Here is a 17,122-nt window from a genome sequence, read left to right as displayed (position 1 = left end):
CCTGCACCTTCACATCCACAAGCCTGCGGCTTGCTCAGCACCCCAACCCTCCACCTGACCCCAACACTCCAGCCTGGAGCCCCAGGGCCGGCCTACAACATTTTGGACACCTGAGATGAGAAGCTCAAATGACGCCCTCATGCCCCCTCACTGCACCAACAGCAGACACAATTTTCTACACTCTGGGTCCTAGTGACCCCCCCCCCCACCCCCCATAGTCTGGCACCTGAGGCGGTCACCTTAGTTCACGTCATGGTAAGGCCAGCCCTGTGGAGCCCCCTCCCTGAGCCAGCATCCCCTTCTCCACCTCCTCCTGAAACCAAATTCCCTCCCAGACCTTGCATCTCTCACCCCTTCCCACACCCAAATCCCTCATTCCCACCCCAGAGCCAACACCTCCTCTCTCAACCCAGTGAGAGTGAGTAAGGGCTGGGGACAGCAAATGATGTAGAGGAGGGGAATGGAGAAGGCAGCGCCTCAAAGAAGGGGTAGGGTTTTGGGGAAGGGGTGAGGTAGATCTTGGCTTGCCCTGACATTTAAAAAGTGATCTTGGGTGTAAAAAGTTTGGAGACCACTGTATTAAATCATTGGGTATGTCTAGACTACATGCCTCTGCCAACAGAGGCATGTAAAATAGGCTACCCAGCATAGTCAATGAAGCGGGGTTTTAAATATCCTTGGCTTCATTAAAATAAAAATGGCCACCGTGCTGTGCCGGCTCAGCTGATTGTCGGCACAGCGCAGCAGTCAAGACGCAGATCAGTTTACAGGGGAAGCCTTTGTCAACCGCTCCCTTAGGAAATGAGGTTTACAGGAGCAGTTGAAAAAGGCTTCCCTTGTCGACCGATCTGCGTCTTGACTCGCGTGCTGTGCCAACAATCATCTGAGCCAGCACAGTACGGCGGCCATTTTTATTTTAATGAAGCCGGGGATATTTAAATCCCCGCTTCATTGACTATGTTGGGTAGCCTATTTTACATGCCTCTGTCGGCAGAGGCATGTAGTCTAGACATACCCAATGATGGTATCTTCTTGGTAATCCAGAATTAAACTGACATTACAATTTCTAACATTTTGTCCAGTCCAATTTTAAAGCTTCCTTTAGGAAAGAAATGCACAATTTTCCTTGAGAGGCTATTCTACGAGGGTAAGTAAAAAAGTATCCGCAATTGTTCATATCTTTTTTTGGCGATTGTCCCAACTGCTGAACTTGCGCGCAACTGTAAGCACAGAACCTCTTTATATTGTAGTGACATATTTGGCCTTGACTGTTCAGATGTCTTTCACCACTAGTGGGGTCAACATGTCCGCTCCGCTTAACACATGCACCAAAGAAGAGCAGCGTGCAGTGATTCAATTTTTGTGGGCTGAAGGTGTAAGAGGTGTGCAAATTCATCGAAGACTATCTCAACACAGTACGGTGACTGTTTTGCCGCAGTGAAGCGTGTACAAATGGATTGACAGGTTAAAAAATGGCCAAACAAGTGCCACAGATGAAGAACGATCAGGGCGCCCATCCACATCGACTACTGAAAGCAACACTGAACAAGTCCATGCACTGATTCTCGAAAACAAGAGGGTGACTGTCAAAGTGGCAAACCAACTGCAGATTAGTCACGGTTCTGCCTATGAAATCATCCACCACAAACTTCACTTCAGTAAAGTTTGTGCAAGGTGGGTTCCCAAACAACTCATGGAACAGCACAAATGTAACTGTTTGGACAACTGTAACCGCCTTTTGAATCGGTATCATGGAGGAAGGTGACACTTTTTTGAGTCGCATTGTCACTGGTGATGAAATGTAGATCCACCACTATGAGCCAGAGAGCAAACGTCAGAGAGACCCCTCAAAGATGCTTTAAGAGGCCGTCATTTTGCCAGCAACCATGATTTCAAGGAGGCGGTGCATACATGGCTTTCCGCCCGACTGAAAACATTTTTTTCTGAAGGCATACAAAAGCTTGTGCAACGCTGGATTAAGTGTGTTGAAAAGCAGGGGAACTATGTTGAAAAGCTATACACTTATGAGTACTGTATTGCTGCTGTGTTAATTTTAATAAATACATTGCGGATACTTTTTGACTTACCCTCGTACAATCTAAACTCCTTCCCAGAAAATGTATATTGCAGAAAGCATAAAAATTGCAACAAAATTAGGGATGCCATACTAGTTTATTGGGCACATCTTCCATCCTGCATACTTCAGAAGATTTTGCTGGAAATATGTAATTGTCACAAGCTGGCCTAGTCCCCCTCTTTGGAAGTGCACCAGTCCTTTATGGAACCAACCTTTGGATCCCTCATACTACTAAGCCCCCTGAATCTTGATAGTGAGTAGACATTATTTCTAGCTCTAGGTCTCAAGGACATTTCCATATGCAGACTCCACATCTATATGCAGACTCCACATCTAACAACTTTCGTCAGCAGTGGGACTTTGCACCTTAGATGCTGAAACAAGAGCCTCAACCCTTCCAAACTCCCAGTTGCTTGTAGATACTTCCTCAGAGATTCAGCTTGTTTCTCAGTTAACCCTTTTAGGGACAACATGACAGGCAAGCAAGGAATACAGCCTTAGAAAAATAACTTCTTAACCAATGGTACATTACTCTCAAACAGCGCTTAGAAAGTTACAGGTCTTTTGGAAACAACACACAATTCTGAATGCACTCCTCTCAAGTTGCATTTTACCCCTCTTTGGAATCCTGTGTTTGGGCAGTCTCCATTTGCTGGGCAACCTTTCCTACTTTCTCTCTATTTGAATCAGATTGGCTGGTCCCTGTAAGACAATCAGAGTTGATGAACCTATATTGCTACATACCAGTTTATCAGATATAATTAGAGATTATGACCCTACTACAAAATGGATGCTTTTGTATCAATCCATAATGGAAATTACAATACAACATGAAGGTCACAGTTCGAAATGAAACACACAGTACAGGCAGTCCCCGGGTTACATGGATCCGACTTACATCGGATCCCTACTTACAAATGGGGTGAGGCAACCCCGCACTAGCTGCTTCCCCCCCGCAGACCAGGGAGACATGAAGCTAGCGCCCCTCCCCAGCAGACCAGGGAGACGCGGAGCGGCTTTTTCAGCAGACACCTCAGCTTGAGAATAAAGGACTGAGGGAAGTGAGGTGGGGGAGAATAAAACTGAGCTGTGGAGAAATGTTTGGGTAGAGTTTCCCCTATAATATGTACCAGTTCCGACTTACATACAAATTCAACTTAAGAACAAACCTACAGTCCCTATCTTGTACGTAACCCGGGGACTGCCTGTACAGTTAGAGCCCCCTGAAAAAAAATGGCATTCATAAAGCAAGGTGAAGTTCACAGCCCTCTAGTCGGTCACAATAATTACTTTGCTTTTATTCAATAACTATAAGGTTAAGGATGTCAGGAATACTGAGTAAATTTCTTTAAATTTCCAAGGACAAAAGCTCACTCTCTTCCTCCTTAGTCTGTATATTTAGGTCCCTGTTGAGAAGTTCTAAAATTACAATAACAAGAGTTACTAGACAGCTCAATTTTCACTGCTGGGTTAGAAATGTATTATTTGATCATCTCAGTCTTTTAACATATATTTGCTAAAATTAGGTCTGTTTTCACTCCTCCTGAGGACCAAGTGGATAAATTGCATGTTATATTTTTGGTGAGATAGAGGGCTGTAAAAAAGTTATGATTTTTTTATCAGAAATTCCTGCCAGTTTGTTAAAGTTGTGGTTTTGTTAAGGTCAGTCCAGCTACCTTAAAAATGTTAACAAAACAAAAATCCAAAGTAATAAACTCCTTGAGAGTGGCATTGCAATCCTGTATGCCAGTTCACAATACCATTCACCCTCAGCTTTGGCCCTGCCATCATGATAGATGAGCAACCAGGCCAAATTTGAGTGCATAGCATTGTGACCTGGTGCACAGTGTTCCAATGCCTCTCAAATTTGTGTGCATTAAAAGTTTTAGTTTCTGCAACAAAATCACTGCCCAGGATGAATTATGAATAGAGGAACTCAAGGAAGTGAGAGTGTATAATTATTAAAAGTAAATGTAATTAAAAGACAAATTTTATGATGAAACAGGTAGATCTATTGTGGTTTTGGTTTAATAGTTGGTTAACTTTCAGTAAAGTACACCAGATCTCTCTGTTATTCATGAGAATTAGCAAGGAATATGCTGTGCTGGGTATGGATATCAATATCTAGTGGGAACATTGCTGTAAATAATCCTGGAAAGTCATTCTCAGTGGTTCTCTCTCTTTTTTGACATAATCTGAAATCCTACTCTGAGGAGCTGTTGCAGCGCATTCATTGCAGTGCATTCATGCATTATGAGGAAATCATGCTCCATTCTTTGAATAGAAAGGGTTTCTGGCAATGGCTCTGATGCAGTTCTGCAGATAGGGAGGATTTGTGGGTCATGAAAGGGGCATTCATCCTCCACTTAATACAGAGCTTGGCTGCATAATAGCTTCCAGAATAGAAGGTTGTGGTATATCTTCTTTTCCTTCCCATAGTGGAAGAAGCACATTAGGGTGGAGGTGATTACGGCAGAAGCTGTCTGTGTGAAGTTCTGCTGCTGCCATATAATTTGGAGGAAAAGATTCCTTTCACAGCTCCTAGAGTTACTATGTTCTAATTCTGTACTTGGGCCAAGCATTGACCTGAGGATTTAAGCCCATGGCTTTAAAATGTATCACTTTGATTTTGAGTTCTGATACTTTACTTGCCTTCATTTCAGATTATCAAGTCTAATGTTTAACTCTTAGAAATAAGTGACCTTTGTCCATTATGTACTGTCTGCATTTTCTTATCTCTTTAGTATTAATATTTTTTATGCTTTAGAATAAAGGAACATAAGCACCAGGCAGAATTAGACAAACTAGAAGCAAAAAAAGAAAGTGACGAGATTCAAAGACTGACCAAGTTATATGCATTAGAAGTACAGAGAGAAAATGAAAAGAAACTGGAGGAAAAACTTGAACATAGGAAGATGCATCTTGTAAGTAACACAAAAGCAGAATCCCAATATTTTTCAACTCAGATGCTTAGGGACTTATATTCATATTTGCATACTTAAATAAGTGGCAGATTTCCAGAGCTGCTGAAGCTCACACATAGCAGCTGTCATTGTTGCCATGAGAGCTGTTAGAGGCTACACTCTTGAAATCTTGGCTCTTAACGCTGATTTGCAGGTTACTGAATGCATTGTGACTTTTCCAACCTGCTATAAAACAAATTCACACACTCCACAGAGTTGGTTTGGCTAATAAATATATAAGAAAATAAATTTTATATGTTGCCTTATTACAAGACCTGGCTATTCCTGGAAACCTGCCTTAGAACTACTTAGTCAGTCTGTATTCTGAATAATAGTAAATCATTTCTCTAAAAAGCCTCTCCCATCACTTTTGTATCTGTGTAGTGTAAGGAGCTAGTTGCTTGAGAGCCACACCTAGCCTTTCTGAGCACTGAGCAGCATCAGTCGCAGCGTGAGGTGTTGCATCATCTATATGCAAAATTACTAAAACCATACGGGGAATTAGGACTGAACAGCTTCATGGTGATAGTTCCGATGGAATCATTTGCTCATGCTGTAGGCAGAGTGAGAAGGAAAGTAGAGAAGAAAAAAAAAGGAGAGGCAAAGGAACGTTTTTGGAAAAGCTAGAGGTCTCTACTGCTCGATCTTCACTACTGGCAGCAAGTTGTTGAGATTCATGTTTATAAAACTGGTCATGGGAACTGCAGGCAATATATTTAATTGCTGAAAAGTTCTACATTGGCAATTTTTTTCTCTCCTAGTAGTCGGGTTTGCTATTCTAGCATTCGGGTATTGCCTGCTTCTGCAGTGTAGGATGTGAGATCAGGCCTATCTGCCTTGGCTCCACTTCATTGTGAAACATTTCCAAGTGGGATCTCTTCCACAGCTAAAACACAATGAAGGGGTGCCCTCTGGCCTCAGACCTGTGTTTTGACTCTATTCCCTACCTGGAGTAACAATGTAGGATGGTTCCCTTCTCCTCCCAGAGAGACAGGGGCATGGAGATCCATTTATTTTCCCCATCAGGAGCAGCAGATTCCTCTTTCTTCCTAAAGAAACAGAAATGGAAGCATGGTGGGCCTCCAATACTGAGGTCAGCAAACAGGGAATATGGGCTTGGGTTTCGCCTGGTCTACAGCACTCTTCTCATCCTGTTACACAGAGTCCTTTGTGGGGTGAAGCTGGCAGGACTTAGCAGTAGGGATGTTAAGTAGCGATCTTGGAGCCTCTGACAGGTGATCCTGACTGGCTTGGCCAAGAGGCTATCAAGTGCCTGCAGTTCAGCTGCCCCTGGCCTTGGAGCTGCCTCCTCAGGAGCCTCCTGCTTGTTGTGCAGGGGAGAGAGCGGAGGGTGCTGATCTTAAGGTGCCCCCTCTTCCACCCTGGATCCTATCTCCACAGAGCAGAGACAGGGCACAACAAGACTTGCAATGGAGTTTGCCGGCTGCTTTGGGGCATGGTGCAGGGCCAGGGCAGGGGCGATCCTGCCTTAGCCCACTGCACCACCATCCAGGAGTCACCTGAGGTCAGCAGTGCCCAGCTGGAGCCCACATCCCAAACCCCTACATCCGTCATGAACCTTCTCCTGCACCCCAAGCCCCTGCCCTAGCCCCGAGCACCCCTGCATTCAAACACCCTCCCAGAGCCTATATCTAGAACCCCCTCCGACACCCCAACTGCCTGCCCCAAGCTCAGCTCAGAGCCCCTCACACTCCAAATCCCTTAGTCCAAGACCAGAGGCTCCACCCCAACCCTCTGCTCCAGCCTAGTGCAGGGGAGGGTGGATGGAGTGTCAAGGGGCGGAGCTCAGAGAAGGGGCACTAAGGAGGTGAGGCCAGGGTATTTAGGTATGAGGTAGATCTCGGACTGCAGTTAAATTCCAAAAGCAACCTTGTGCGCTAAAAGGCTGGAGACCATTGCTCTATCTAATAGAGGCAGCAAAGGGGAGGAGGAGCCATGAGTCAACTATCCTGTGAACTAGTCCTTTACATCCCTACCTACCAGCAGCGGATTTTGGAGTTAACATCCCATTAAGATGAATGGGGCTGTTCATACCTCTGATAACTTTTGTTCCCATCTGTTTGCAGATTTAGTTATATATCCCTTGCATCTGTTATATTAGAGTCACGTTTTCAAGCTTTTCTTTGCAACCAAAGTAAACAGATTTTCTTCCATAACATAAGTCTAAAATTTGGAGTCCTAAACACAGGTGCATATGCCTTAATTTGACTCTGATGTAGATTAGTGATCAAAAGGGAAAACATTTACCTTCTGAATTATGTGCATCCACTGACTACCAGATAAGCCAAATGCAGAGGAACTTCCCTACATTATTAGTTGGAATAGTGACACTGACTACTAGGAAAAGAAAATCATCAGGCAAATGTCACAGTTCAGGATAATTTCACCTGTATTTCCACCTTGTGGGTCAGCAAGGACATCACTGTCAGGCTTTTGGTTTCCCAGTTGTCATATCTCTTGGGCTGGAGACACACATCTTACTCCCCTCTGACTGGGGTTTTTCCTAGGCTGCACAGTTCATTGCCTACACTGTATTTTTCTCAAGGAATCAGACTGCCTAAGCATGTTTGCTTTGCTTCTCTCTCAGAGGCTACGTATAGCACAATTGCCCAGTTATAAGGAACTATCCTCCTTTTCCTAAACAAGTATATTTATTTCTTAAGGTGAAAGCATTACAGAGAAAACATATTAAAATGATAAAAGAATCTATAAACATTACTCACTTACCAGAGATCACCCCAACTGCAACAAGAGGCAATCTATTAAGTCCCACATAGGGTTTTTAGTGGTTACAAATTCATAACACTGTTATGAGTCTAAGCCATTCCTTTATAGTGCTTAGGCATTTGATCTGAGAATAGGTAATTCATAGATCATGGGTTTTTCCTCAGGTCATAGCTTCAAAAGTTTGGGTACAGAGATGGGAATTTTCATTCTCTTCTCACATATATTTCCTTTGAAACCCACTTAACTTTGTTCATCCAAACATTCTTTCTTGTAGGACCCATTGTTAAATGAGACCTTGGAAGCTCATGACACTTCCCAGGATTTATGTTTGTCATTCCTCTATACACATTACCTACAACTGCACAGTAATACATAAACAGAACATGAATACATTAAATTAATAAAATGAACTCCTAAAATACTTCAACTTAATTCTGTATGGTTTGCCCAAAATATTGCAGAAAATTGCTGTATCTGTCACAGCAAGTACAAATATCTTCTTACAGCTATCTGAGTTTATTATTCCAACATTCTCCTGTGAGGAAACTGAAGGAGCTTTCATTGTTGACTCAAGATGTGGAGTGGCCTTTTTAATACCTGCTCTAGAGCCTCTGATGTCATTGCTGATAGGAGCATCTTAGCTGCTACTCCTCTTCTGATAATTGCCTTTTAAAAAGACTTTTAAGGCTTCAATATTCCTGCCTCTGGCAATGGTTACACTATGACTTAACAGGACATAAAATTATGTCACTCTGGGGTGTGAATTAACTATCTCCATGAGTGAAATAATTTATGCTGAATTATGGTGTAGCTTCCCTCCTCACTGGTGCTAGAGTAATTAAAACAAGAGGCATGCTGTCTCCCAATTTAGAATGGCTACATAAGAGAGAGCTTATTGTGGTGCAACTGCATCAGTATAGTCATAGCCTCTGTTGTTTGAGGAGGAACTGCCAGAGGGTGACTGCTGCTGTGGCTACAATTATAGTCCAGTCTGCAAGGGATTGCTGCCTGTGCTGTGTCTCACTGAAAAACAGAAGCTTCCTACCACAGTGAGCTGAAGCTCTGGGGAACATCTCCAGGATTATGCCAGGATGCCCTGTGTGACGGCGCGTTGGGGTCCCCCGCCTCCTGCACCCCCGAAAGGGCACGAACAGACTCCACCAGCCGGTAGAACAGAGGGGGCTCGTCTACACTTCAAAGTAGAAATAAGAGATCCTCCGGAAAAGGGCTTTTTTCCGGCGGATCGGGGCCAGTGTAGATGCTCTTTTCCGGCTTTTCTAAAAGCCGGAAAAAAGCGGTGGACATTTTTATTTAAATGCCACGGGGATATTTAAATCCCCCGCTGATTTCCCTATTACGACCTGTGAAATTAACATGCCCCTTTCGGAAAAGGGGCCAGTGTAGACGTAGCCAACGAGTTTATTGCCTCTCCAGAATACAGCACAGCACAGATGTCACCAGGTTACAGGGCAGGCCTAGGATGCCTCAGCCCCCCTTGATATGGGGCGGGGGGTCTGGCTTCTAAACCCCCCAGCCTGTTGCTGAGGCTGCTTCCTCCATACTCCCAGACAGAAAACTCACTAACTCTCCTCCAGCCCTGCCCCCCAGTCAGGGGCGGCATTCCACCTTCCTTTGTTTCTCCCCATGGGGATTAGCTGGTCAGACAGGTTTGGAGCCCCCTTTGCATAATGACCAGACAGCAGAGGTCGTCACAGCCTTAGCAAGTTACCCCCACTACGTCACACCCTGAAATAGGTCCTCCTGTTTAGAGTCTATGAGCATAAAGCCCCACCACAGTTCCTGGTTCCAAAAAGAAGACTCCAAAAAGAGTTAAAAGGGAAGCAGCACAGAAGTATAATTTAGAGAAGTTCAATGTATAACAGTTATTACCCTTTTGCTTATGTTCTGAAGGCCATAAATCTCCTGCCATGCCTAAAAAGTAGGGTGGACTCCCAAGTGAGCAAAACTCAACAGTTACATTGACTAGCAGGTCTGACTCTGCTTCCTAGCTGCAAAAGCCGTGGAAAAATAATGTTGTAAAGGCAAACCTAGCTGTGCAGAAGAATCATGTGACTCCTGCACTGTAAATATTGTCATGGATGCATTTCACAAGTTACAGACCATGTTCTGCCCTTCATGTACTCAACTCATTGACTTCAAAAGGTCATAGACATTTAAGGGTAGAATGTGTATGTACACAATACAGGAATTGTATCACCACTGAAATACACTAACCGTTGGGACAGAACAGTGGCAGCTGTTTAAGCCCAGTGTTTCACACCAGTTTAAGATAAAGATTATAATATTGTCCTGTTGAAACTGTAAGGATAGTGGCCTAATGTATGATAATGCACTGTAGGTAGTTTAATCATCCTCAGAATCTTGCAAACTTCAGAAGGAAACCACAAACTTGGACAATAGGGTGGAGTAGGAAAACTGTAAAGTTTTTACTCGGATTCTGATTTATGGTCTACACCTAATAGAGGCCAGAAAATATCAATCCCAGGGGGTACTACACCTTGAATCGGTCTTTCCTTCACACCAGTGAAAAACCCTTTCCACGGGTTCTCATTGACAAGAAGCACAGAGAGCCTTTGCAGTGTAGCACCTTAAGGTCAGGGAACATGAATTAAGTGTTTCAGGTCCTGTTGTTGGGTCAGTGTACATGTATGGCATTAATAACTCCTGCTGTGGCATGAATAGTGTGTGCATTAGAATAGTGGCATATATTGTTACTTTTACAGCAACTTATTCTAATTAGCTCTTGGAATGCAAGGTAGATTAGGGCTGGGCATACACAATGATTCTTTTCTGGAAGCTTCTGTCATCTGGAACCTTGTTCTCTCCTGCTGCAAGCTTAAGGGCACCTCCATAATTTACATAGTATGGTTTAAGTCTGTCAGATTATTTTCTTCCTTTAAAAAGATTAGTTAATTGTTTTAGTAAATATAATTGGACACTTTTTTTTTAAAAAAGGAGCATGTTGCTGACCAGGATATTCTTAAAGCTGTACAAGAGCAAAAACAAGAAGAAGAAAATGAGAAAATTCGAGCTCACTTCAAAGCAAAACAAAATATGGCCAAACTGAGAAGAGAAAAAGAAGCTCAAATGAACAGGTAGGGCAAATGTTAGAGAATTAAATAACATATAGATTTAGAATTATGCCTTTGTCACATGACTATAACAACTGAACTCAGGGTACTTCATGGTATCTGGGGGTATGGAAGAAAATATGTGTAAGAAGTTCCTCTTCCTGGCCTAATGTAGTTACAGATGATGGCAGTGAGCTGGGTACTCACCTTGATCTTACTAGTCCTCAAGGCTTGTGAATTTTGCAGGACAGTGGTTCTCAACCAGGGGTATTCAGAGGTCTTCCAGGGGTACATAAACTCATCTTGATATTTGCTTTGTTTTACAACAAGCTACATAAAAAGCACTAGATAAGTCAATATAAACTAATTTTCATTCAGAGAATGACTTGTTTATATTGCTCTCTATATAAATACACTGAAATAAAAGTACAATATTTTTATTCCAATTGATTTATTTTATAATTATATGGTAAAATGAGAAAGTAAACAATGTTTCAGTAATAGTGTGCTCTGACACATTTGTGTTTTTATGTCTGGTTTTGTAAGCAAGCAGTTTTTAAGAAGTGAAACTTGAGGCTGTGGAAAACAAATCAGACTCCTGAAAGGGGTACCATAGCCCCAAAAAGCTGAGAGCCACTTTTGTAGGACCTGTCCTGGAGCTGAGGGCTTTTTATCTAGTCTGTAAGGCTATGTCTGGACTGACCCCTCTCACACAAGAAAAATATGCAAATGAGGCAAAGAGGTGAATATCGCCACACCTGATTTGCATACTTAATGAACCGCCATTTTGTGCAAGAGGCTTTTGCGCAAAAAGGAGCCATATACAGAGCTCCTTTTTGCACAAAACCTCCCTCTTGCACAAGAGCCATTCTTCCTGAAAAAAAGCAGCAGAACAGCTCTTGCACAAGAGGGGGTTTTTGCCCCAAAAGGAGCTGTGTAGATGGCTCCTTTTTGCGCAAAAGCCCCTTGCGCAAAAATGGCAGCTCATTAAGTATGCAAAAGAGGTACGGCAATATTCACCACTTTGCCTCATTTGCATATGCTCTTGCACAAGAAAGCGCAATTTAGACGTAGCCTAAGGTTTTTACTCTCTTACCAGTTCCAAGATATCTAAATCCTGATGGAAAATAACTTGATGATGTGTCTGTGGTTTGCTTTCAATGAAGCAAAAAAACAGAAGGAAGAAAGCTGATTTTTGAATGAGAAGCTTATATTATATAGATTCCAGTGAGCTATTTATAATTAAACCAGTTTTATCTCTTTAATGTTGACATGTTGTAGTAATTCCTATTCTATTATAGGTTAATGCAGGAACGTAGGGATATTATTACTAACCGTCTAGTTGCACAGATGAAACAGACATTCGAAAATATAGATGAACGTGTTGCTAGAGTTGTTGCTGAGAAAGAAGCTGAGTGGGAAAAAGAGCGCAAAGAAAAAGAAGAAAAAAACAAAGCTGAATTGAAGTCAATTGCAGAACACAGAGCCACTGTGGTAAGATACTTAAAAGAAAGAAATACATTGACTGTGTGCAACCACATTACTCATAAGTATTTTTGGGAAAAGCAATAGTTTTTGCACTTCATTGTGGGAGATACACATTGAACTTACTGTTTAACATTTACATATCATAGTTAATGTAGATAGTTAGCAACTCTTCAGGCAAAATGTATAAGAAACAGGATGATTGTATGTCACAAATAACTAAAAGTCTATATTATCATTGAGAATGGATGCAAACATCTCTTAGTTTTAATATTTATTATTTTAAGCAGAGATGGTTTTTTTAGGTAGTGCAACCAACATAATCACTTGGCACTTTTAGTGAGATGGGCATACTGACTAATAACTGTAGCAGCCTAGCTGCTTAGCTGATGCATCTGTTCTCCTGCAGGGTCAGTAGGAAATGAGGGTGGCTCTTTCTCAGGAGTTAGAGAGGTGTTGGTCTGCCTGAAGATGGAGATGGCCTTTAAAGACCGCTAGCTCCCACCTCACTTAATGAGACAGAATAATCTGGCCCCTCAAATTGTTCCTGCTTCCATTTGAGGTTGTCTTCATGATCACCCTTCCTAGAATCATCAGCATGCTCTTCTAATCACTCCTCTGAACACCATCACTAGCACCACCACAGACACAGTGTTAGGATTCAGGAGCTGTTCCTAAGGGACTAGTCTCTCACAGAGCTCAAGGGTGGGGACCTGAAGCACAGCTTATTCCAGGCAATCTGACTACAACCCACTAGAAGTCATGAGCTTGTCAAAGCTATGGCCTCTTTCTGGGTGACTTACTAATCACCAGATTTAGTGGAAAGTAAAGTGTTAAAAATCCTTGGGTCTTTGGCTCTTTTACCTTAATAGTAACACCTCTCATCAGAGGATTAATGTATAAGTGTATCACAGCTAAATATCTAGTGCAGGGTATGTAACACCTTTCATTGTGGTAAACACATTTCTGAACAGGTGAATAACCTCTCCTGTTCACATCTGTGCAGCCAAAGAATTGCATAACCTTCTTGTGGGAATTGCAACAACCACTTATATGGAAAAGTAACATTAGAAAAGTAGTGTGTTGTTTTTACCAACTTTCAATGGGAATAAGTATCTAGAAACAGTCGGGGTAGCCAGAACGATGTTACCAAATCACGTTCTGGAGACCACAGATAAATGCTGTCCAGGCTACTTTGAAAATTGATGTTACAATGAAGTGAACATTTTAAGGAAATACTGGGGGATTTTCCAGACAACTCTAGTTGCCTTTTTATAAATGATTTAGATTACATGGTTAATCAATCACTACTAAAAAATTAGAAGATACTGAGAAAATTTATGTAAAGCTTTGGAGTTGAGGGAAAATTCATATAGGTGTGTGGACTTACTAAATTTTGGAAATGTTTTGCAGATGTTTCACTGCTTATTAATAGTATGGGTCTTTTATTTTTAGTTTCACTTGCCTGTGGAGTGATAAAATACATCAGAAATTATGGTTTTCACATTTTTTGGTGAGCACATTGAGTTATTTTTATTTTTTATAAAATATAGATAAAAATGAGAGAAGAGCAAGAGAGGGAAGCAAGATTAAAGGGTAAAGAAAAACTTCTTGAACTAATGGAAGCAGACCGCATCTATCTGGAAATGGAGAAAGAGAAGAAACAAAGAAATCGCAGTGAAAACATAAAAATGCAAGATATTCAAATCCAGCAAATGGTAATAAGGGGGATAATATATTTTACAAAGCCATTTCAGCATACATCTAGGCTACGTCTAGACTGGCATGATTTTCCGCAAATGCCTTTAATGGAAAAGTTTTTCCGTTAAAAGCATTTGCAGAAAAGAGCGTCTAGATTGGCACGGACGCTTTTCCACAAAAGCACTTTTTGCGGAAAAGCGTGTGTGCCAATCTAAACGCGGTTTTGATCAAGAAAGCCCCGATCGCCATTTTCGCGATCGGGGCTTTTTTGTGCAAAACAATACCGCGTTGTCTACACTGGCCCTCTTGTGCAAAAGCATTTGTGCAAGAGGGCTTTTGCCCAAACGGGAGCAGCATAGCATTTCCGCAAGAACACTGACAATCTTACATGATATCGTCAGTGTTCTTGCAGAAATTCAAGCGGCCAGTGTAGACAGCTGGCAAGTTTTTCTGCAAAAACAGCTGCTTTTGCAGAAAAACTTGCCAGTCTAGATGCAGCCCTATGGTATTGGAGTCTTGCATGAGACCTAAGTCTTAATATTATCTAAGTACTGTGCAAAGAAAAGAGGAACAGGAGAAAATTATTTTTATCCCTTTAAATATAAGGCTTCAAGTGTTGTTCCTCAGTGACCAGCCTCTTCCCAGTGCAAGAATGGGAATGTGAAGCAGAGCTTATATACATGATTGAGGGAGCCGGTTCACAGGATTGGCAGTAGGACAGAGATCCTTTCATCTGCAGACACCTTATCTGAGTCAAGTCCAGTTTGGACTGAAAGATGTCTCCTTCCGATGACGACAATTAAATTGGATTATATAAAATAGCATTTGCTATCTTAGTTCAGTTGTCAGTGGACATATATTACAAAATCCCCTATTAGTGCCAACACTAGTCACATGCCGAATATGTGCCATCACAAGGCCCCGTGCATTTCGGAGACTATTGTAGTAACATCCCCTATTCACACATATTTACAACTTCCCCAGCCTGCTGTGCTGTCCCATCACTTTAACAGATTAACATTGAGGTTCAACCCTTCATAGGCCCAAAGACTACTCCCATTGTCCAGTCCCCTCACAGATGCTAAAACCAGATTATCTGCCAGTGACAAGCAGCCCATCTACTCAGATGCCAAAGTCTAACCACACAAATATGTTAGGGCAGTACTGCAGGCTGTCTAGGTTCCCAAAATTCAGACTTGTACTTGGATTTGCAAAATCTAGGGATAGTTTAGTGTGGTGTGCACTACTTGGCAACCATATGGATAAGACTTAGTTCAGAAGTTAAAACTTGAGTGAATTACATTGAGAGATATATCCTGTCAGCTACAGATAGTGGTCTCCCTGACTCAATATTCAGGCATGTTGCTGGCACATGGCTACTGCTCACTTTGCATCTATTCTCTGGACAATGGATAATATCAGTTTTGAATCTCTAACTAGAGTTAAATTGTGATTGACTCAAAATATTTTTATCAGAAAGGTATTTACAGCCAATTATTTAAAAATATAAGGACTTCCAGGACTTTATGATAAGCTATGCTACAAGTCAACCATGTGAAACTAAGCTTTGTTATTTTTTCAACCCAACAGGCTGAAAAACGGGCAACAGAACATCATGAAAAACAGACAGAATTGGACTATGAGGCCCAAAAAGAAATTATTGCAGTTTGCAAGGAGCAGGAATTTCAAGCATATGCAAAGCAAGTAATTGATTCAGAATCCAAAACAGCTCGAAATATTTATCCTTTACTCAAAGCAGCAAAGGAAGGGGCAGGTGGTGGCCATGGACCAGTTTACAGAGAAAGAGGAGGAATAAGACCTAGTTACCAAGCTCGGGATATCAATGGCACTCAGCTACCTTCTTATAATTGTAACACTACTGAAGAAATAAAAGAACTAAATTCCTATGATAACATCCAGCAAGGTAAAGGAAGACTAGGTTTTACATGGTAAAAAATAACTCTTTGGAGTCTTTACAAAAACAAGTCAAATTAACTGGTAAATGATCCATGTTGTATGAAACCCATGAAAGGAACTATAAAGCCATAAGTGCTTTACCAAAAAGTTGAGAGGAATCCAAGTGTATTTTCTTAAATATTAAAAATTGTATGTTACTAAAGTTACTATGTTAAATCAGATATACAGACAGAACCGAATGATGTACTATTCATTACTTTGCTTTACATAAGGTTCATAAAATAAGATTTTTGTTTCATTTTTGTAAGTTTCAAACTCAGTCTTTTAAGCTGCACTTGAATACACTATAAAGTGTTCCATTTGACTTCTTGCATTATTATATTCAGTGAGTGCTAAGGAAAAATATTACCCTCAAAGGATACCAAATATGTTTCAAGAGTGTAGGAAATACATGAGAAACAAATACTAAGTAAGGGTATGTCTCCACTACAACGTTATTTCGAAATAAGCTATTTCAAAATAGTTAATTCGAAATAGCTTATTTCAAAATAACGCGTCTACACACAAAATGCATTTCAAAATAGCATTTTGCTATTTTGAAATAGCACATCCACACTGAGTGGATGCTGAATCACATTTAAGGCCGTCCGGAACCAGGTTCGGCAGGGCATCAGGTCAGGAGTTACTTTGTGTGGCTGCTGCCTTAGGCTATCTGAGGCCTGCGCTTAAAGGGACCCCCCAGACAGCCGGTTCTCAGGTTTCCCTGCTTGCTTGCCTACCTCGATGAGGGACAGCAAAGCATTTTGTCTCTGCACTCTCTGATTGCCCTCACTCCGAATACCACAGCACTCTGCAACATGGAGCTGGAGCTGCCCCTGGGCACTCTGGTGCTTCTCTTGGATGCGTTGCTGTGAGCCTGGCTGCACTTTCTGCAGGCTGCCATCCGGGAAGTCCATCGGGGGGCTGTCAGTATCCAGGAGGCCCTGCGGGAGAGCTTCCACCCTGAGGAGCACTAAAAGTCTCCCTGGTCTTCCCCACTGGCGGCTTGTGCCTCATTCCTCCCTCACATCCTTCCACTTACCCCTGTCAGCCCCCCTTCCTGAAGTAAAATAAAATATACTTTTTTTCATAAACACAAA

The 17,122-nt window shown here is 41.9% G+C and overlaps 1 protein-coding gene across 4 annotated transcripts in view; it reads left to right on the top strand.

The window, feature by feature from the left end:
* The window catches only part of CFAP210 (cilia and flagella associated protein 210), a 25,317-nt gene extending 8,195 nt beyond the window's left edge, over positions 1–17,122 (top strand). For 3 of the 4 annotated variants that reach the window (XM_075933581.1, XM_075933582.1, XM_075933583.1), the window contains exons 5-9: positions 4,845–5,001; positions 10,765–10,904; positions 12,182–12,374; positions 13,919–14,083; positions 15,657–17,122. In XM_075933581.1, the coding sequence (XP_075789696.1) occupies positions 4,845–5,001; positions 10,765–10,904; positions 12,182–12,374; positions 13,919–14,083; positions 15,657–16,019 (1,018 nt within the window). In that variant the 3' untranslated portion in view covers positions 16,020–17,122. The remainder of the gene's footprint in view (positions 1–4,844; positions 5,002–10,764; positions 10,905–12,181; positions 12,375–13,918; positions 14,084–15,656) is intronic. The other variant, XR_012905203.1, reaches the window with a different exon arrangement.

Source organism: Pelodiscus sinensis, chromosome 7 (assembly GCF_049634645.1).
Source record: "Pelodiscus sinensis isolate JC-2024 chromosome 7, ASM4963464v1, whole genome shotgun sequence".
In the NCBI taxonomy this organism is placed as follows: Eukaryota; Metazoa; Chordata; order Testudines; family Trionychidae; genus Pelodiscus; species Pelodiscus sinensis.
Note: the sequence above shows the minus strand (reverse complement) of the source record. Positions and strands in the feature narration are given on the sequence as shown.